We start from the raw sequence: 22,087 nt of genomic DNA, 5'->3' as shown, positions 1-22,087 counted from the left end.
ACCTCATATAATCTGACACAGAGAGAGCACCTCATATAATCTGACACAGAGAGAGCACCTCATATAATCTGACACAGAGAGAGCACCTCATATAATCTGACACAGAGAGAGCACCTCATATAATCTGACACAGAGAGAGCACCTCATATAATCTGACACAGAGAGAGCACCTCATATAATCTGACACAGAGAGAGCACCTCATATAATCTGACACAGAGAGAGCACCTCATATAATCTGACACAGAGAGAGCACCTCATATAATCTGACACAGAGAGAGCACCTCATATAATCTGACACAGAGAGAGCACCTCATATAATCTGACACAGAGAGAGCACCTCATATAATCTGACACAGAGAGAGCACCTCATATAATCTGACACAGAGAGAGCACCTCATATAATCTGACACAGAGAGAGCACCTCATATAATCTGACACAGAGAGAGCACCTCATATAATCTGACACAGAGAGAGCACCTCATATAATCTGACACAGAGAGAGCACCTCATATAATCTGACACAGAGAGAGCACCTCATATAATCTGACACAGAGAGAGCACCTCATATAATCTGACACAGAGAGAGCACCTCATATAATCTGACACAGAGAGAGCACCTCATATAATCTGACACAGAGAGAGCACCTCATATAATCTGACACAGAGAGAGCACCTCATATAATCTGACACAGAGAGAGCACCTCATATAATCTGACACAGAGAGAGCACCTCATATAATCTGACACAGAGAGAGCACCTCATATAATCTGACACAGAGAACACCTCATATAATCTGACACAGAGAACACCTCATATAATCTGACACAGAGAACACCTCATATAATCTGACACAGAGAACACCTCATATAATCTGACACAGAGAACACCTCATAATCTGACACAGAGAGAGCACCTCATATAATCTGACACAGAGAGAGCACCTCATATAATCTGACACAGAGAGAGCACCTCATATAATCTGACACAGAGAGAGCACCTCATATAATCTGACACAGAGAACACCTCATATAATCTGACACAGAGAACACCTCATATAATCTGACACAGAGAGAGCACCTCATATAATCTGACAGAGAGAGCACCTCATATAATCTGACACAGAGAACACCTCATATAATCTGACACAGAGAACACCTCATATAATCTGACACAGAGAACACCTCATATAATCTGACACAGAGAACACCTCATATAATCTGACACAGAGAACACCTCATATAATCTGACACAGAGAGCACCTCATATAATCTGACACAGAGAGCACCTCATATAATCTGACACAGAGAGCACCTCATATAATCTGACACAGAGAGCACCTCATATAATCTGACACAGAGAACACCTCATATAATCTGACACAGAGAACACCTCATATAATCTGACACAGAGAACACCTCATATAATCTGACACAGAGAGCACCTCATATAATCTGACAGAGAGCACCTCATATAATCTGACACAGAGAGCACCTCATATAATCTGACACAGAGAGCACCTCATATAATCTGACACAGAGAGCACCTCATATAATCTGACACAGAGAGCACCTCATATAATCTGACACAGAGAACACCTCATATAATCTGACACAGAGAACACCTCATATAATCTGACACAGAGAACACCTCATATAATCTGACACAGAGAACACCTCATATAATCTGACACAGAGAGCACCTCATATAATCTGACACAGAGAGCACCTCATATAATCTGACACAGAGAGAGCACCTCATATAATCTGACACAGAGAGAGCACCTCATATAATCTGACACAGAGAACACCTCATATAACCTGACACAGAGAACACCTCATATAATCTGACACAGAGAACACCTCATATAATCTGACAGAGAACACCTCATATAATCTGACACAGAGAGAGCACCTCATATAATCTGACACAGAGAACACCTCATATAATCTGACACAGAGAGAGCACCTCATATAATCTGACACAGAGAACACCTCATATAATCTGACACAGAGAACACCTCATATAATCTGACACAGAGAGCACCTCATATAATCTGACACAGAGAGCACCTCATATAATCTGACACAGAGAGAGCACCTCATATAATCTGACACAGAGAGAGCACCTCATATAATCTGACACAGAGAACACCTCATATAATCTGACACAGAGAGCACCTCATATAATCTGACACAGAGAACACCTCATATAATCTGACACAGAGAACACCTCATATAATCTGACAGAGAACACCTCATATAATCTGACACAGAGAGAGCACCTCATATAATCTGACACAGAGAACACATATAATCTGACACAGAGAACATGTTGTAATCCGTAATCTGATAAGAAGAACACGTTGTATAATCTGATATGAAGAACACGTATAATCAACTCAACTTCAACTCAAACTCAACTTTATTGTCATTCATTTTTACGTCACAAGTATGCATATGAACGAAATTACGTTTGCATTACTTGCAAGGTAGAGGAGAGGTAAAATAATTGACGAAGAGGTAGAACATGTAATGAAAATAGAAAGGGCAAATTGAATAAATTTGAAATAAATGAATCTGATATGAAGAACACATAATCTGATAGGAAGAACACGTATAATCTGATATGAAGAACACGTATAATCTGATATGAAGAACACGTATAATCTGATATGAAGAACACGTATAATCTGATATGAAGAACACGTATAATCTGATATGAAGAACAAGTATAATCTGACAGGAAGAACACATATAATCTGATAGGAAGAACACATAATCTGATAGGAAGAACACGTATAATCTGATAAAGAGAACACGTATAATCTGATAAAGAGAACACGTATAATCTGATATGAAGAACAGATATAATCTGATATGAAAAGAACGTCGTATAATCTGATATGAAGAACATGTATAATCTGATACAGAGAACATGTGTAGTCTGATATGAAAACACTGTATAATCTGATATGGAGAACACGTTGTATAATCTGATATGAAGAACACGTATAATCTGACAGGAAGAACACGTATAATCTGATAGGAAGAACACGTATAATCTGATAAAGAGAACACGTATAATCTGAAAGAGAACACGTATAATCTGATAAAGAGAACACATATAATCTGATATGAAGAACAGATATAATCTGATGTGAAAAGAACGTCGTATAATCTGATGTGAAGAACATGTATAATCTGATACAGAGAACACATTGTGTAGTCTGATATGAAAACACTGTATAATCTGATATGGAGAACACGTTGTATAATCTGATAAAGAGAACACATAATCTGATAAAGAAAACACATATAATCTGATATGAAGAACACGTCGTATAATCTGATAGAAAGAACACATAATCTGATATGAAGAACGCATTGTATAATCTGATATGAAGAACACGTCGTGTAACCCAATGCTAAGAACACCTCATGTAATCTGATACAGAGAACACGTTTTGTAATCCAAGATGGAGAACGTGGCGTAGAACCCGATTCTGAGAAACAAGTCGCATAATCGGATCTGGAGAACACAATCTCATAGAGATCACGTGGTGTAACCTGACACGCAGAACACATCATCTAATCTGATACGGAGAACACTCCCCAGTCTTATGCAGAACTCTCCCAGTGTATTTTATTTGGATCATCTTATGCAACGTGACCATAATCTTAAAAGCCCAATGAAATCACAGTTTATAACCAGCTTTAGTTTCCAATTACTAAACTTGGAAGACACTGCGCAGGCACTTCTGTCACTGACCCTCTTCCCTGACAACAGGCAGCAATATTTGTAGTAAAGCAGCCATTGATTGATCTCTGGCACCGCTGCTGCAGATTTCGAGAGGAGGATCTAATGGCATGCTATCTCGGGTACGTTCTTGCCAGTGCTGCAGGATGCCTGCTAAAGCGAGGAGTGTTAGATACCGCTCTTCTGAGGGCACGATCCTCACCGACCTCTGATGAAACTCTAACACAAATACCAGCGTCAATAACTTACTGCTGCCGGTGTGATTCATACTGCTCATAATCCTGAATTACAGCGCACTGCTTCATGTCTCCGATACATTCCTAAATACAGAGATCTGTGAATTATAATACATGACAGCAAATCTGAAGAAGGCTTACTGGGGTAAACACAAGCAGAGGTGCCTTTAGACTTCATACTGAGATTATTATGGTAATGGAAAATAAACTAGCTTGTGATTTATGGCGCATCTCACTATCCTAAAAACACTGAAAAGGAAAAAAAAAAAAAAAAAGTCAATTCAGCTACTGGTCAGCTGTTAGCTGAATGAACAGTAGACAAGGCGGCTGTGCTTGTAAACAAAAAACAACAGACAGAAAGTCTTGACTCTCATTGTTGGTAGTTGATGGCAGGCTGCAACCTGAGCTGATGTGAGTAGGGGAAAATCGATGCAGGCTGTTTGAGTGCACAGGGACTCCCTGCGCTCCACCTGATTAATAGCAACGATCTGAAAGGGCACCGGTCTAATAAACACTGGAAAACAATCAACACATTGTGCTTTCATTGTCTTTACTACGCAAAAGATGCGTCAAAAAGACAGAGTGTCAGACATGTCGTATTTTTTTTTCCTCCATCCAGTGCCACCGCTGCCGTCAGCATCCCTGCACAACCGATTCACAACAACTGAAGAATACAGCCACAGCAGGTGACTGTCATGTGCTCTCTAGTGTGTAACAGAAATGTTTTTATTATCCCTCGCCTTAAAGCTGCAAAACATCCTGTAACCTGACAAATAAGAAACATGTCAAATTATTCCAACGCTTATACGCTTAAACCTCACCCTCAAAGAGCAATATCAGCGGGGAATTACAATTCTAGTCTATTATTTATCCACGGCACGGTCGAACAGTAGTAAGATATAAGATCAGTACATAGTGATTTTAATACTGCTGAGCAAAACCACAACATATCTTGGCTAAAAATATCTTAAAATATCATAGTCTTAAAAGTTATCCAAGATCTCTTAATGTATCTGGTCCTATCCAAGATATACTGAAAAATCTTAAAATATCTTCGTATCCAAGATATGTCAAACTATCTTAAAGCATCTTGTCCAAAAGCGTCTTAAAATATCTCAGATATAGTGTTTCTTCTAAAGTATCTTATCCAAGATATCTTGAAGTCTCCTAAAATATCTTCTTATTCTACAGTGCTGTGTGTTTTAGAGCTTTCGATCCCTGCCCAAGTGTGCTGCCATTATATTTAAACTCACAACAAAACACACACTTTCGTGACCTTTTTTCTGTTTACTCCTCCACTGCCTTGCATGATGGACAGCCAGTAAATAGCTACGAATCTGATACTGTGATACTGACATATCACCAACGTTGCGGCTGTTCGTTAGTTGGGGGGATAGAATCGGTTTTGTCGAAGCGTAAATCTTACCCGGTTTCAAAGTTCTCTGAAGCGCTCAGACAGAGCCGCACCACTTAAATCTAATTAGCATTAGAACGGAGTAATGGCGTGTATTGATTATGAAATGCTCGCTATTGACGAAAGCTCACGAGATTGCCTTTCCATAAAAACGCGCAAGCCATTATACATATTGTTGTTGTCTTAAAGTCAGCAAATATGATATGATTTGGTCATGGCACAGCCAAAGACGTTTTGTTTGCCACATAAACGCGATACAGGGAAATACATTTTCAATCAGTTCCAAGAAGTATGATTTGCTTTTTAACCACAAGCCAAGTTTGCATTTCAAAACAAGTCATGTGTGGTCTGAATACGGACCGGCAGTAAGTGTAATCCAATAATGGTAAAGGGTAAACAGACTGAAACAGGCCCATCGTCTTTTACCTTCCACCTCTTGCTGCAGATCTTGCAAAAGCATAGGTGCAAGGTGCAACTGCAATTTGCAGCAGCGGTAATGGCTTGGCAAATTTATAAAGTCACCTGAACAAACAGCGGTAATGCCCGGTGGCATGGCAACAATATGAAAGAGCTTCTAATATGAGAGAGGGAGGAAAAAAGCGCCCGCGATAACCCCCTAAACTGCACATTAACAAAATGCCATTTAATAGCAGGCAAATTCATGAGCTCGAATTTGGTTTTCAAACCAATTCAACTTGATAACCCCCGGTTGATTCTGCCTCATTTACACTCAACCATGGCATTATATAGAGCGCCACTATTCCTCCTTTTATTCGCTGTGACTAATGTCTATGGATGTTGTAATACATAACCTCCGCACATACCTGAAGCTCTGGTAAAAGTGGAGGAACAATATGAAGTGGGAGTGAATATTAAAAATGTCCCAAACCCCTGCTGTAGTGAGCAGGAACAAAATTTACCCTAAATAAAGCCCATGCAGGGAGAACACGAAAAACTCCCCCTGAGCTCCGGATTGAACCGGGAACCCTGAAGCTGTGAGGCGGCGATGACGCGCCATGCCGGCTGTACTGAATATTAAATTTCCAATTACTAAACAAAAGAAATGTATGAAATGGGCGTGTCAACACGCACACATGCAATCTTGCTTCAAATTCACCAGGGACACGTTATGTTTCAGCACCTTTATCATGAGCCATTATCACAAACGACTTACAAGGTGTTATCAGGGGAAGAACACCAACAATGAATAATTATTACATAGCCATTTATACTGCACTGAACTGAATTATGCGTATTAACATCATCGTATAGTTCCTTCCAAAATATCCGTACACGTAAGAACGGTGATCTCAGTATCCTAAACCTGACCCCTATCATACCACGACACTGAGACCTCCTTCATCTGCATGACGTTAAGCTTAAATGGAGCTCAGAACTAACTGTTATAACTAAACCAACACTGAAGTCAGCTTCCTCAGGAGTCATTTGCATGGCATCTTGACACCCCTCCCCCCTCAAATTAGCCACTAGCATGCTAAACGGAGTAGCGGATTCCATAACGTTCCCCGACGTTAAGCTTCTCTGATCCGTTTATGCAAGCCGTATGCTGAGCGGGTTAGCCGCTTCTCGCTGGCGCAAATCTGAACCGTGCAATAAGCTAATGCGAGAGTAATCTAATCAGAGCTCACCGAGGCCATGACTGCAGTTTGTGTTTTCGGACAATAGCCTTGCGCGATATTTCCAACACAGAGCTAATGTCACATTTGGCTCCAAGCATGAGGTGAATGACTTATCACCAGAGTAATGTCTTTTAAACCATGTGGGTCAGGACATGAAGACGTTCAAATGCTAAAATGAAGGCGTAAAAAAATGAACTTTCTTACAGATATAAACTGACCGTACCGCATATACTGTTTCAAACATGTATAACATCACGCAATTCTTAGTTATCTGACCATAACTCATAATTAAATACAGCTACCTGATTAGTGTCACCCAGTGTTTGGGTGTGTGTCTGTACCCGTGTGTGTCTGTGTGTGGGCACACCCGTGTGTGTGTATGTACTTGTGTATGTGTTACTATACCGACATGACACTGGATGCATGTGGGAAACGTTACTCCGAAAACATTGCCTAACGTAGAAAACATTTAAAAGCTGTACTTGGTTTGATCTTAAGGAGGAACCATATAATTCCACTCAACTCCTTCCAAAACAAACAACAAATAAAAACTGGATAAAAAAAAGGGGGTCGGTCGGGGAAACATCCTCATGTATAAAGACAACATTTTGGGAGCGCTTAATTCGTGGTTTTAAAATAAAGCATCAGTCAAGGAGCATTTTTCGTGTGGGCAGACAGCAGTCAGGGGCTGGGCCAGATTGATTTAGTCATGCACTAGTCAGACTGATTGCTGAAACACTGAAAGTCAAAGCTCTTTTTGACCATATTTGACTAAACTTTCTTTTATTAAGCAAAAGCTAGTTTCCATTATTTCTCTCTCTCTCTCTCCAGCTCTGAAAGTATCACAATTAGCTTGCTCCAGTAAAGGGTGAGCCTTTCCTTTCCTCTTCTGGTTGAAAAACACTACAGCCTGAAATACTTTGTTTTCACTTTTACTCACCAGCACATAAACTGCACACACAAACACACATTTTGTTTGGTGGCAACCTTGTGTAGAGACGGGAAAAAAGAAGAAAAGAAAAGAAAAAAAACTGGTGAGAAACCATCGACACTAAAAGTGTCTCTGATGTTCTTTGTGTTATTAGCAGTATGTGCTCAGCTTGCCCATGTACATACAGTACATACTTGTGTCACACTGCACCTCTCCCAGCGCCAGGCTGAACAGATGGACTCTCTAGCTCCTCTGCCTAAAATCCTCCTACGCTGGTCATGCAGTGCCTCTAGAAAACTCCCCACTAATTCCATCGGAGGTCAGGAGTGTTTTCTACTACTGCAGTACTACTGGGGTGTTTGGGAGTGAGCTGGTCTGAGTGGGAGAAGCAAAAAAATTTTAAAAAAAATTAAAAATGTCTGCTCTGCATGATTTCACAACACCAGTGTGTTCGGCATGATTTCCCATCACTACTGCGTGTGCTTGAGCTGAAAGATGGCTGCTTTATTCCTACACATGGGAGAGTGAGTGTATTCGGTGTCTGGGGCTGAGTGAGCAGTGTTATATATTATTAGCTTTGAAGCTCGAGTCGTAGCGTTGGCGCTGAGATAACTCTTCTCTATCCAGTCTTCTCTCCTCCTTTTCAGGCACTACTCTCCTCGGCTCTGCTGACAGGGAGCTGTCTCTGTCGCTCTTCACGTCAACACAAGTGTCGGCGGTCTCAGCGGCTCAGCTCTTGCCACCTTCCACACCCAAACGTGCTGCGAGGCGCCGTGCTGAGAGACCGTCCTGTCACGCACTGCACAGTAACCTGCACACTTCACCAAATGCCTGGCCACCTGAATGCACTGCAGGACTGCACAGTGATGGAGCTCTGAATTCTTATACATTATCTCAGGAGGACTGTCAAACACAGAGAAAGAATGCAGCTTGCAAACCATGCAAACTCTGGCTGCACCTTTCAAGTCCCCTTAAAATGGCTTTCTAGCCGCTTCCAGTCGAAACAGGAAGTCTGAATGACGCCAAGATAAAGTGTTCGGCTTACACAACAGTAGCCAGAGTTTGACAACCATCACACCCACTGCCAAATCTAAACACACCTGACATTAGCTTAGATGGCTAGCTAAATATGGAGAACGGCAGCGAAGAGCCTTTCACTTACTCCTGCTGATGGAGATGGTGTGCACACACATGGAATCAGGTTTTCACACAGGAAAATGAACAATGAATATCCATCCGTCCATCCCTGGCACATTGCAGGGTACACCTCGGTGCATGGCACGATTGTGCACACACACACACATCCATTCACACACTAGGGACGACTTGGAGATGCCAATCAGCCTATAACTCATGTGTCTGGACTGTGGGAGGTAACCAGAGTACACAGAGGGAACCCCTGAAGCAGAGATGCAGAAGCACTAAGCCACCGTGCCCCTGAGCAATGAAGAGAAATAAATCATATAAATAAAATCATCTATAATTTATAGTGTATTTATAGTGTTTACATGGACAATCACAAACTTTTACCTAGATATAAATCATCAAAAATGTTCCAGTCATTATAATCATAATCATTAAATTAGAACAAAATAAAAATAATATTAACATAACACTTATTTTAATTTGGTTTAAAAGCCGACTGGATAAACTCTTCAGGAGGTTCATGAGGAAATCCATCTTTGTGTGAGTGAGCGGGCGTAAGTGTGATAAACACACAAGCTGCCTGAATCCACAGTAAACAGTGGGTGGCTTGAAGCTTGGGGTTGAAGTGTGCTGAGTTACTTTAAAGTTTCTTCAAATGACTCAGCAGGGAGCAGGCAGTGTCAGGGCCGCCGGCTTCTCTCACTCAGGTGCTCGTCTTCCTAAGTCAGATGTCGCATGCTATCAGTCTGAGGATGCGCTAATAAATCCACAGACAGTAAGCGTCCTGGTGGCTCTCGGCAGACCTCACAGACTGAAAAATGCTTGTCTCGCTGAGTCACTCGAGTTGAGCTACACGGGAACTGGCAGTGTAATCGCAGGTGATTATGCGGGTTGGGATAATAGGATGAGAACGCAGTCTTACTCACAGCTTGGCTGACGAGACGAGTAATTAAAGTGTCTTTTATTGAGGAATTAAATTAATTAATTTGTCCGACTGTTCTTCTAATTTGATCATAAACAATTCCCAACCCTATTACATTTCATTAGACCAGCATGGGGTAGCGAAAAGCACCGGCATATCTCACATACGTACATACGAGGCTTGGATGTTGGGCCACTTTTCCCCCTCACAGACCAGTGTGCAGACCAGACGTGTTTACACCTGGGCACAAAGCTGAAGATTTGAAGTTTCTTTAAACTATTTCTGTCTTGATCTGGAATTATTTCTTCCAAAGCTCTATAGATCTGAACTCCTTGGTACTCAGCTGAAATGATCCAGGTACTCAGGCAGAATTCATGATGCCATCAATGTTGCCCTGAACCACCAGCTACAAAACACATCCACATCCACCCTTACACTTTACAGTGGCTGCTTTTCCTCATATACAGTCCACCAAACACGCCGATGGTGTGCATGACTAAAAAAGTTGGATTACAGTCTCATCTGACTGCAAACCAAACACACAAGGCCAATTGCAGTTCTAGTAAATTTCTAAGGAAGGCCTTCTTTCTTGCAGCACTCCCAAACAGCTTGTTGTTATGAAAGTGCCATTTAACAGTGAAACTTGAAAACCACAAAGCTCAACGGCGAAATTTTAAAACACCTTTCTGATCTTTAGTCTTTTTACTCCTTCTCCTGCCGTCTTCCTCACTGTGTGCGGGGAAAGTGTTCTTGTGCATCCTTCAGAACTGCACAGGTATTTCTATATCCATTACCTGATTTATGCAGGTCAGTAGTCATATCTGATTTGTGCTGAAAGTTTTTTGTTTTCGTTCCTCTGGTAAAGGTTTCGCATGTGCACTCAAATGCACCTCATATTTCTACCTCAGAGAAACAGGTCATGCTGTAAGGTAACAACAGAACCCCTCGTGATGGGCAGAAAAATAAAAAATAATACACTATTTCAATGATTTCTCAGACTTACTACATACAGTACATGTGCTAACTATGGCCCCTACAAGCAAACTGTAGTTTAAGGGTTGAATGAGTATTTTCCACATCTGTATCTGACCAAAGCACAATATTTCCCAGTAGATGTAAGTCTCCATGCACACAGACTATTATCTAGCTTCATCTGCTTCACATGAGCACTATCAGCCCCCCAAAAAATAACAAAAACAACAAAAAAAACCCATTTATTCCAGCTTTAAATGTTTCTCAGTGTTATACGTGTAGGCTGCAGAATTACCAGAGTTTTATCCAGTTTGATTTTGAGACTGGGCCTGAGCGTAAGAATCAAAGGAAGGAAGGTCATTTGAGAGAAAATGTGGAAGTAAAAAAGACAAACAAACATTACTGAATTCAGATCGCTTTAAAGTGCATTAGTCAGAAAACTAGGGATATCCTAACGGCGGTGATGTTTACTACTCTGTATATATTTTGTCATTCAAGATGCTTAAATAATAGAGCCTCCGCTATTATTCATTATTTGCTTGTGTGCCAAAATGTATGGTTAAAACACCTATAGCAATAGGATGCATGTATATATATGGAAATAAGCATTCAATGCAGTACTCGCCCTACTATCATACCAAAATCACAAATAACACTGAAAACATAATACTAACACTGAGAACAACTTACGCTTCATCTTAAACGTCAACAAATGATGAATCCTTGCCTACAGTGACAGAAATAACCTGCAGAATCCAGATTAGGAGAACTGGCAACCAAGCTGCTCATCATAATCCCCTTCCTATAGGCCATATAGTGTACAACATGGTGTGTGGAAGCCATTATGCTTTCTGTCCTGTGTAGGACACATATGTAGGCAGTAAGCCATTCAAGGTAGCCTACTCTTGGATGTGCTGTTACTATAGAAACAGCTGTAAATCAACGTTTGCACCTCATGCACAGCAGATAAAGCAACCAAAAATTGCTGTTACTGGAACCAATGACCGTGAACTGTTAGAGTATCGGCGTCATCCTGTGGATCTGTTTAAATATTCATTTATTTCAACATTTCTTTAGATGCCCCGGTGGGTCATCATGCTGGCCACAGCATACGCAGACTCGTGTCCGTTTTATTACAGTAACTCCTTTTCCAGTAAATGGTTGCTCATAAGGGCCACTCGAAGCTTTAAAATAATACTGGCCTGGCTTCATAGCTGTGCAGCACAACCAGCCAAACCACACCCTCCTGCTCTCCTGCTCTCCCACCCGCCCGTGCCACCAGCTAGTTAACCATGTTAACACATCACTTCTCAGCCTTTCCAACATGTTCAGTCTGGTCCCATTCTCACCTCGAGTCCCTGGATCAAATTAAGTTCATCAAAAGCACATTTCCATGAAGCAAACACAGTGGCATCCAAGACAAACGCACATACATCACTGGGTACATCGGCTAGACGTAGGGAAGGAGCAGCAAATGGCTTTTAATATCTTGTTGCTTCACATGAGCAATGACTGCTCTGCAAACGCTAGAAAGTAACCTCATGATTAGACTAGAAAATTATATAACTATTGTCTTGATCCGGCAAATGAACCTACGTGCATAGGAAACTTAAAATGACCTCAATTACGTGGTCATTATCAATTTTGCAGAACAATGGCGCATTTAAAAGACGGATTAAAGCAAACCACGAGAAATAAAACCGCAAAAGCTTCTGCTGCTCTACGTCACACCGACCCACAACCATGGTCCATAGACAAAATCGAAAATCTGTTTGCGCCGCAGCTCAATAATACATCAAATCCATGGTGCCCTCTGAGAGCAGGCTGCCCTGCAGTAATATCCACTCTTCCTCAGAGAGCAAACACATTGTAGCAGGTGTAATGAATGCATTGCAGCCCATACTCAGCCACACCTGTTGACGAAGCCTGTCCATCGACCTGTCCAGCTGCTTTTCTTTTGGCTCACATTTTCTTTCTGAACACATAAAGGCCCCATTAGCATATGGAGCTCTTCTTCTACGCAGACATGCTGAAGAAAGAAAAACAAAAACTCAAGGAACAAGGCATTACGGCACAGACAGGATCGTTTAGGAAACTAAGGAAACACTGCTGAACAATCCAGCCCTGTGTTGCACGGCTAGACCGACAGAAGAAAACGGAAATCTCTTCTGAATGCTAAAAAAAAAAATCGCTCTAGCAACAACTCTGAGCTTCTCAAACCTATAACCTTGGCATACAGCAGAAAATCGTATGCAAAATAAGATGCAGGCAAATGACCTAGTAGGTTTTGCCTGCGTGTAGCGGAAACTGATTTATAAACAACGAGGCTATGGTAAAGTCGGCTAGCAGGCGGTGCTGGAGACAGACCGGCCATGTTGTAAATACAGGGAGCAGGACAGGTAAACAAATGAGAGGCTTCTCGGGCAGCTGAATAAATATTCTAATACTCCACCAACAGTGACACAGCATTTTCGATAAAAATGAATCTGCTCATTAACTCCACATGCTTGTGCTTGAATCCAAGAATAAAAGCATGAAAAAGGCATAAATAAAGGCATAAAAGCATCTTCAGTACAAGTGGAAGCGCTACTCGATGGGTATGCTTTGATTTATCTTTCTTGACAGATGTGATCGATGGAAGATGTGCAGCACTATATTATACAAGTCACTCTTATCCTAGCAGTAATATTTCTATCAGGGGCAGGGGAAAAAAAACACACACATGCATTTCTTGCTATACATTACTGTTGGAGCTCATTACATCAAACCACCAGCTAATGAGGTGAGAAAGGAAGCAGCATTTCTTTTCATTTCTCCTCTTCCTTCCCCACCCTTTCGAACCTCATTCAACCCTGAGCAAAGCACTTTGTGCCACTGCACCATTACTCTGATACCTTGTGCCATGATCTCGTGAAATATTTATAACGCAGGGTCCTTCCAGAGGCACTCCGAGCCCTTTTTCGTTCGCATCCTCTGATCAACGAGAGGAAATTGCTCTTCGCAGCGGAGTCCTAACGAGACGCGGCCGAATGAAAGAGAGCAAAAGACTTATCGGCTCGCGGAAGGGCTTTCTTATGAGAGCGATCAATTCATATCAGGAGGGTGCATTTATACAACGGTGCATATCTAAAGAACGGATCACAGCAGTATTGCCAAGCGCTTGCCTGCAAGGAAGGGAGCATATTGGTATTTAACTTGGTGGGAAGAGAGTGCAAAAGAGGTGCCCGGGTAAGCGGTCATTGTAAGGTGCAAAGACTCCATCCTGAGCCGGTCTGTGCAGAAACAAAAACAGGCGGCAGAACGAATAATACTTAAGAGGTTAGGTCCGAGGTGCTTCAATGGAGAACTTCTGCAAAAGTTAAAGACTGCAGAATTATAACTTTGGATCTAAAATAAAAAATCAATTTAAGGGGGTAAAGTATATATGTCTGATTATGTCCTAAAAGATCATTCCTGAACGAATCGGCTCTCCGAGACAGCTCTTATGGTTGAACGTTGAGACTTGGCTCACATACACGAGCTGAATTGTTTGGGTTTTTCTTTATTGTTTCCAACACCAGTGCTTTTAATCAAAATGTTGCCATGGAAACCTCCTTTTTCTTTTTTTTTTAACGTGAGCTGTTTATTAGTGTGAACAGCGAGTGGTGTTTTGGAGGACAGGGAGGGTCCACCCGTGCCCCGGCTTGTTAAAAATTGCATGCAGTCAAGCGTATCAGTGGAGGTGATCAATTACCAAGGATAAATGAAAATAAATCTTCTTAATGACTCACAGACACAGGGGGCATAATAACATTAATGCAGAGCCAATGACACGTTTGTAGTGCCTTGCTGATTTCACCATCAGGCAGCTAGATCGTTGTTTAGAACATGGAATGCAGTAAAAATTACAACGCAAAGTAGTGTTGCTTTTGTTAATTAGAAGAAGAAGAAAAAAAAGAAAGAAAGGAAAGAAAAAATAACCATTAACAATTTGCAAACTTTGGTATGGGGGGAGAGAAAAAAATGGCAATGAGTCGTTTGGGAGCCAAAAGATTCGACTCTTTGAGCTGATTTGACTCACTGAAACGAATCGGAATTCCCATCACCACTGAATGAGTGGGTTCAGCTCGTTAATACAACACACATAGTAAAGAATAGTCAGTCATTTTGGAATCATGACATTGCCTTAGAGAAAAGAGAGAGAGAGAGAGAGAGAGAGAGAGAGAGAGAGAGAGAGAGAGAGAGAGAGGAGGGTTTCTAAACAACACGGGCCACAACCTGTCAAACTGCACCATGACCAAGCCGAACTAGGAGAGGGGGAAAAAAAATAAAATAAAATATTGTTTTGTGTATTATTAGTTGCTCTGATCCAGCTCGTAACCTAAACCTGTGTAATGCTATATGCATTTTCATAGCATGATACAGCTATTGAGCAACACCTGGGTGGACTTGCCTTCACACTCCAGCGCGCGCTTTGCTAAAACGCCGTGTTTATAAACGTCGTATGGCGCAAAGTAAACACACGGGAATACGAAGAAGTCCACCGACACGTCGTGACAATGTGACGCTACTGACAAAGCGGACGCCAATGCACAGACATCCACGCTGTCATTTTTGCGCGAATGAGACGTGCTGCTAACTCGCTAATAACCACCTTTACTTCCTACTTTCACCACTCCAGCCGGCTAACACCCTTCCCCCCCTCCTCCTCCTCCTCCTCCTCCTCCTAAGCAGGCAACTGGTCCCTTTTCCACAACCATTAACCGAGTTTCCCCTGAACGCTGCAGCGTGGAGATATTATTATTATTTATTATTATTGTTATTTTTTCTGTATGCATACATTAAAATGTCCACAACACCCAGTGCCATTTTAGCATGGCGCGCTTCATACTCACATTTAATAACTCTATCCGTCGTAGACAACTTCGGATCATCATTCGGTTTGTTTTCAGACATTTCCAGTCAAATATGTGTGCTCGCTTCTCTTCTCTCTCTCTCTCTTCTCTCTCTCTCTCTGTCTTTTTCTCTTCTGTACTCCTCGCTCAACAACTCTTCCCCAAAACGGGAGACTGCAGTGATATCGCTCGCTCCGATCACTCGCCAGAAATACTTGCAACAGGGTAACAAATTTCAGCGGCGTTACTGTAGCTCCGTCTGATTTACAGCTCTACTGTAGCGAGTCTCTTACCCCACTACCTACCTACCTACCTACCTACCCCTCCACCCCCTTTCCCTCACTACTAGTGCAACCGAACGTGCTTTTCGCTGACACGCCCACGACAGATTTTTTATTGGGCAAAAACAGCCTCCCGCTATGCAGAGCTGGCCGCTGATTGGCTCTCATGTGTGTCAATCTCTTTCACGAGTACAATTTAGGGTTAGCGTTGAGGAGAGGCAGTGTGTGATTATACAGTAGTTCAGCGAGGCACGACTTCTGTATCTTTGTCATACTGTGTGTGTGTGTGTGTGTGTGTGTGTGTGTGTGTGTGTGTGTGTGTGTGTGTGTGTGTGTGTGTGTGTGTGTGTGTGCCTTAAAGATGGAACGTTATGTACTACGTCGTGGTACATTTTTTCATGCAAACTCGACAATGCACATTGTAGATATTTCACCCTGAGGCTGATGATCCGTCATTTCAGTCCTGCAGATGACAGTGGTGTCTTGACTAAGACCTGTGAATAAAGACGAAATACTATTTTATTGTGTCCTATAGATGCCAACTGAAGGTGTGGTGGGCTGCAAAACGTTCATTCCCTTTTCCCATTGCAGCTGGTATGAACAGGTCTAAACACATCTTTCTAAGATAGAATCAATAAAAGCTTTCATTCTGGCATCCACCTCAGATTATTTGCTGAAAACAAATGCCTCAACTTGGGATTGTTTTGAAGACAAAAATGCACAGACTTGTAATGAAGAAGTTGGCGATTGATTACATTCCAGTCAAGTGGTTTTTATTGCTTTAGAACTTGTATACCTTTGAAAGGAAGTGCAGATGCATGACAGCAGACAATGCAATTAATAAACTATATTGGCAAAAGTTTTGAGACGCCCCTCCAAATCATTGAATTCAGGCGTTGTTTTTCAGGAGATGGGCTTGGCCAGTTAGTTCCAGTGAAAGGAATTCTTAATGCATAAAGACATGGATGAGGGAGTTTGGTGTGAAGGAACATGACAGAATCCTGACTTCAACCTGATACCACACCTTTGGGATGAATTAGAGTGGAGACTGTGAGCCAGACCTTCTTCTTGTCCAACATTAGTACCTGACCTCACAAATGCGCTTATAGAGGACTGGTCAAAAATTCCCATAAACACACTCCTAATCCTTGTGGAAAGCCTTCCCAGAAGAATTGAAGCTGTTATAGCTGCAAAGGGTGGGCCAACTCCATATTACATTCATGTGCATGTAAATGCAGGCATCCCAGTTTTGGCCTGGCTCACAGTCTCCGCTCTAATTCATCCTAAAGATGTTCTATCAGGTTGAGGTCAGGACTCTGTGCAGGCCAGTCAATTTCCTCCACACCAAACTCACTCATCCATGTCTTTATGGACCTTGCTTTGTGCACTGGTGTACAGTCATGTTGGAACTGGAAGGGGTCATCCCCAAACTGTTCCCACAAAGTTGGGAGCATGAAATTGTCCAAAATGTCTTGGTATACTGAAGCATTAAGAGTTCCTTTCACTGGAACTAAGGGGCCAAGAGCCCAACCCCTGAAAAACAACACCTTAATTCAAAGATTTGGAGGGGTGTCCCAAAACGTTTGACAATATAGTGTACATAGGACCAAGCAGGAGAACAAGACAAGATTCATAATTATATTTGTCACATACACAGTTATATACAGTATAGTACAATTATATACAGTGAAATGAAAACCTGGCCTCCTTAGACTGTGCATATAATAACTTAATTAAAAATAAGCAACAATTAGAAATAGAATATTTATTTGCAATGTGCAAATATATTGTTGTACAAAATGTGCAGACATGACAACAGAAGAGTGTTCCATACTTTTTTCTAGCCTAGAGAGTAGATTTATACAGCCTATCAGTGCCAGGAGTGTTAAGCTATGTTTACACATCACCGTTCACTATGAAGTTGACACTTGGTATTCCTACTACTGGTTGCCATAGAAATAACATTTCTCAGTGATTGACACAACTAGCATTGAACTTGACAACAAATCAGTTTTCTTCCTGCTCAACTGAAACATTCTGGAGGGAGATTTGGTGTTTGTATATCAATTTCAGCAGTGGCTATATGCATCATATCATACGAGATGAAGAAGAAGCAGTGTGCCACAAATCATCTGCGCCCTACTGTCATCATGCCCATTGGAAGTTGCGGTGCCAATTTGCCCCATAATTGCATCAAGAATTTTCTCATGTCACTGAACACGCCCACATCTAGTCAAAGGTTGCTGTCACTCAAAGTCGCCAGTTCTCACTGAAAATGCATGGTCTCTGGTTGCTTTGTCACTGTGAGTTGCTGTATGTGTGAACAAAGCATCAGTTACATTTAAAACGAAACATAACAAGAATCCTGTATGGCTTCTCCCTTTCACATCACCCCTGGCCAATTGAATAATTCAATAAGTTGAGTAGGGAGTAGTGCAAGTGACTATACAGTACTAGGCAGGTGAAAATGACCCTCAGTAGAAAGATAGAAGATCATTTGCAGAGAGAGCAGACATTTTGCTTACACCCCTGGGTATAGCACATAGAGAACTAGGTTGCATTTTACCATCCGGTGTTCTTAAAAGTTTTATAGTCTCCAGTCTGTCAACCCTCGACTTTACTGAGGCTGTGAAGCTGTCAGGAAGATGTATGCGATAGAAATTACATGGTTCATAACAAAGACACGCAGAGTTCGCTCTGTTCCTCTGATGATCGGCTTGATATACACGAGTGGGTGCGAACGCAAAGAGAGGTCTGACCTTTAAACTCTTCAATCTCTTACTCTAAATGTGAAATGAATGGAAAGCCAGGGGCCATAGCCATCTATGAATAATCATAAAGTGAACTGTAAATATGATTCAGTTTGAGATTTAGGAGTCGATAATGCTTTTTCTTTTTTAACACATGGAGGCGTATCAAATAGATATAGAGGTATAGGAAGATGGAATTTACTGTTCTTCCTTTTTGTGATGTGTGTGCAACCGGTCAGATTTTACAGTCTTAACCACTTAATTTAACATTATACCCATGTAATTATGGAGCTCATAGCTTGTTGTATTGCCCCTTAAGAGATAAAGATTGCACATACGTTTGAAATCCATATTTGTGTAATTAGCAATGACTTGTATTGACAATAGAATAAGTGACCATTTATGATTTAAGTATCTGTCATTAGAAACAGCTACTTTTACTCATCTCCTGTTATGACAAAAGCACATTTTTCCTTTGACAGGTAAAAAGTACTGTTAATAAGGCACATTTCTCTTGACCATGTTCTATCTTCCCTTCTTAGGCATGAGACAGAGATAAAAAAAAAGAAAGAAAAATCCTTAGGATGTTATATTAGTCCTGAGAAAATCCTAAAACCCTGAAAGGACAAAAAAAAGATGGGTCCTGTCTTATTGCAGCCTTTCAGTTGAGCCCTGCACAAACATTACTCTGAAGTCACCACAGACTGAATTACTCACCTGACATTTTAGCAGGGATAAATATTTGCAAGTGAGCAGCAAGGCTGCATTATCACATGCTGCTTTTGGCACAGCGCGAGTCCTACTCTCTGTCAGATGTGCAGACAGATGCTTCACACACGGCGGCTGGAGGCCTGGACGTTAGCCTGTCAGGCTTGTTGAAGTACAGCCACCCCGCAGACAAAGAAGAACTTTGAAAACACTGATAATGACATCTCTATCCCTATGCTGAAACTTGTTGTCCTTATAGGCCCTAATGTAATCCAGAGTGGCCTTGTTAAACACAGATTTGGTTGTCATAAAATTGTCAAGCAACAAACACCTGGGCTTGGTGTAGACTTGGAATGAGTGTGTAAGTGAGACAATATCATGGTATTTACACATTAGTGGTTTTCACACTTCAGGTAACTCTAGGTTATCCAGGTTAACCTTGCTTTTAACGCCGGGTAAAAGAACATTTGCACTGCTTCTGCAGTGTTAACGTCACATTGCAAACGTGTACAGTGTTCAACAATGTAGTGTTACAATTTTACATCTAGATGCTTAGCAACACACACCCAATCAGAAATAGACCAGTATGTGCCTTATATCACATGCTTTCTATAGTCAAAGAAACCCTGAGTGTTGCATAATCAGTCGTTGCAGCATATCATCTAAAAAATAATGTCAAATGGCGATGGAAATCTGGTCAAATAGAGCAAAATAGAGACAGTTTTATTTTAACAGTCATGGATTTTAAAAAAGGATTTACATAGTGACATTTTTCTCATTGGTGCTAAAACATGAGACAAGCCGACGATCAGACAAACACTATATGACCAAAAGTATGTGGATCACCATCCAATCACATTATTATGATTGTTGAACTTCCTATAACAGGATTAGTCTCTCTTTGCTGTGATACTATTCTCCACACTTCTTGGGAGTTTTTCTGCCAGATTTTGGAGCATGGCTCTGGGGATTTGTGCTTATTCAGCCTCGAGAGCGTTAGTGAGGTCAGGAAGTGATGCTGGTTGAGGAGACTCAGTGCACAGTCAGCATCCTTATTTATCCCTTCATCCCAGTGGTGTTTAATGGGTTAAGATCAAGGCTCTGTGCAGGACACTCCAGTTTGACCAACCCAACATTGGCAAACAACGTCTTCATGGCACAGTGGCATTGTTCAAATTTAGAACATGTTTAGGACTTTTATTAAGACATCCACATACATTAACCCTAACCCTAACCCCATATTCATTATTATTATTATTATTATTATTATTATTATTATTATTATTATTATTATTATTATTATTATTATTATTATTATTATTATTATATGCCATTATTTAATCAAATTATCAAATTATAGCACAGGAGATTATACTCTCCATTCACACACAACCATATTACCTCTAGGTTGCACATATTTGCTATATATTTATATATACTTTAGTCTATCATACATTTGATACATTTCCCTTATTGTTGCCTGGTCACTATATACACTATAAGCCTATGTATATGTGTTTTTTGCAGCTCAATCTTCTGCTAAAGAATTTCCATAGAAACCACTTTTGTTCTCAGGATTATGTAATTCAAGAGACACAAACATCCCTTGGAGAGATTTTCTATTAGGGCTCTCTGTCTCTTTGCAGTAGAATTATAGATTACTGACTCAACTGCAGAATAGCACGTAATGAAAACAACAGACTGTAGCCTCTCATACTCTGAGGTCTTTCTCTTCAGGACTGATCAATACTGCAGTGATAACATAGTTTTCCATGTTGGCTACAAACTGCTATGGACTCTATGGAACAGATAATAAGCAGAGAGCATTGCATGATGCCTGTTAGATGTGTAAGCAATATGTGCTGCATGTTACCACAGAGTCATAACGCTGAGTCGTAATATATAAGGACACCATTTACCCTTACCATATCCTGTATGCATGTCATACGGCTAGAGAATGCAAGAGTCTTTAATTCAACCACTGCAAAAACAACAAAAAAAAAGTTACTATAGAATTCAATTCAAACCCCTTTCCACCATGCTGTCTTCTATTTCTCTCTGGAGATCTCTTATCCATCCAATCACACAGGCATAAATGTCTGGTCTATGATAAAATGGCTGTGAGATTGATTGCCTTCCGAGTCAGCACTCCACAGCAACAGTAAATATTGCAGATGAACTTATTGAGCTATGAGGCAGGAGGCTACACCTGGTAATGCACAGCCTGCTGAGCTGCACCGAGCCAGGGAAGGAGAAATGATGTGAGGTTCAGGCTCACAGGAATTGAAAGCAGACATGTGCAGAGGACAGCAGTGGCTTGCTGCTTAGCCCTTGCCTCTTTTTTTTTGTCAGACGTTCTCTTTTCATTATTCATTTCTGGTTAATTCAATACAAATCTCTTGGTTGATTATATCAAATATATGGAGCACTTGTTCATTTGACATCTCAAATCTATG

The 22,087-nt window shown here is 41.1% G+C and overlaps 1 protein-coding gene across 4 annotated transcripts in view; it reads right to left on the bottom strand.

Annotated features, from left to right (window-relative positions):
- The window catches only part of LOC131355816 (protein phosphatase 3 catalytic subunit alpha), a 91,218-nt gene extending 75,004 nt beyond the window's left edge, over positions 1 to 16,214 (bottom strand). For 3 of the 4 annotated variants that reach the window (XM_058394322.1, XM_058394324.1, XM_058394323.1), the window contains exon 1: positions 15,893 to 16,214. In XM_058394322.1, the coding sequence (XP_058250305.1) occupies positions 15,893 to 15,953 (61 nt within the window). In that variant the 5' untranslated portion in view covers positions 15,954 to 16,214. The remainder of the gene's footprint in view (positions 1 to 15,892) is intronic. The other variant, XM_058394325.1, reaches the window with a different exon arrangement.
- Positions 16,215 to 22,087: the final 5,873 nt, after the last annotated feature.

Source organism: Hemibagrus wyckioides, linkage group LG07, assembly GCF_019097595.1.
Source record: "Hemibagrus wyckioides isolate EC202008001 linkage group LG07, SWU_Hwy_1.0, whole genome shotgun sequence".
NCBI classification, from domain to species: domain Eukaryota; kingdom Metazoa; phylum Chordata; class Actinopteri; order Siluriformes; family Bagridae; genus Hemibagrus; species Hemibagrus wyckioides.
The sequence above is the reverse complement of the archived record's forward strand: the minus strand, read 5'-3'. Positions and strand labels throughout refer to the sequence as shown.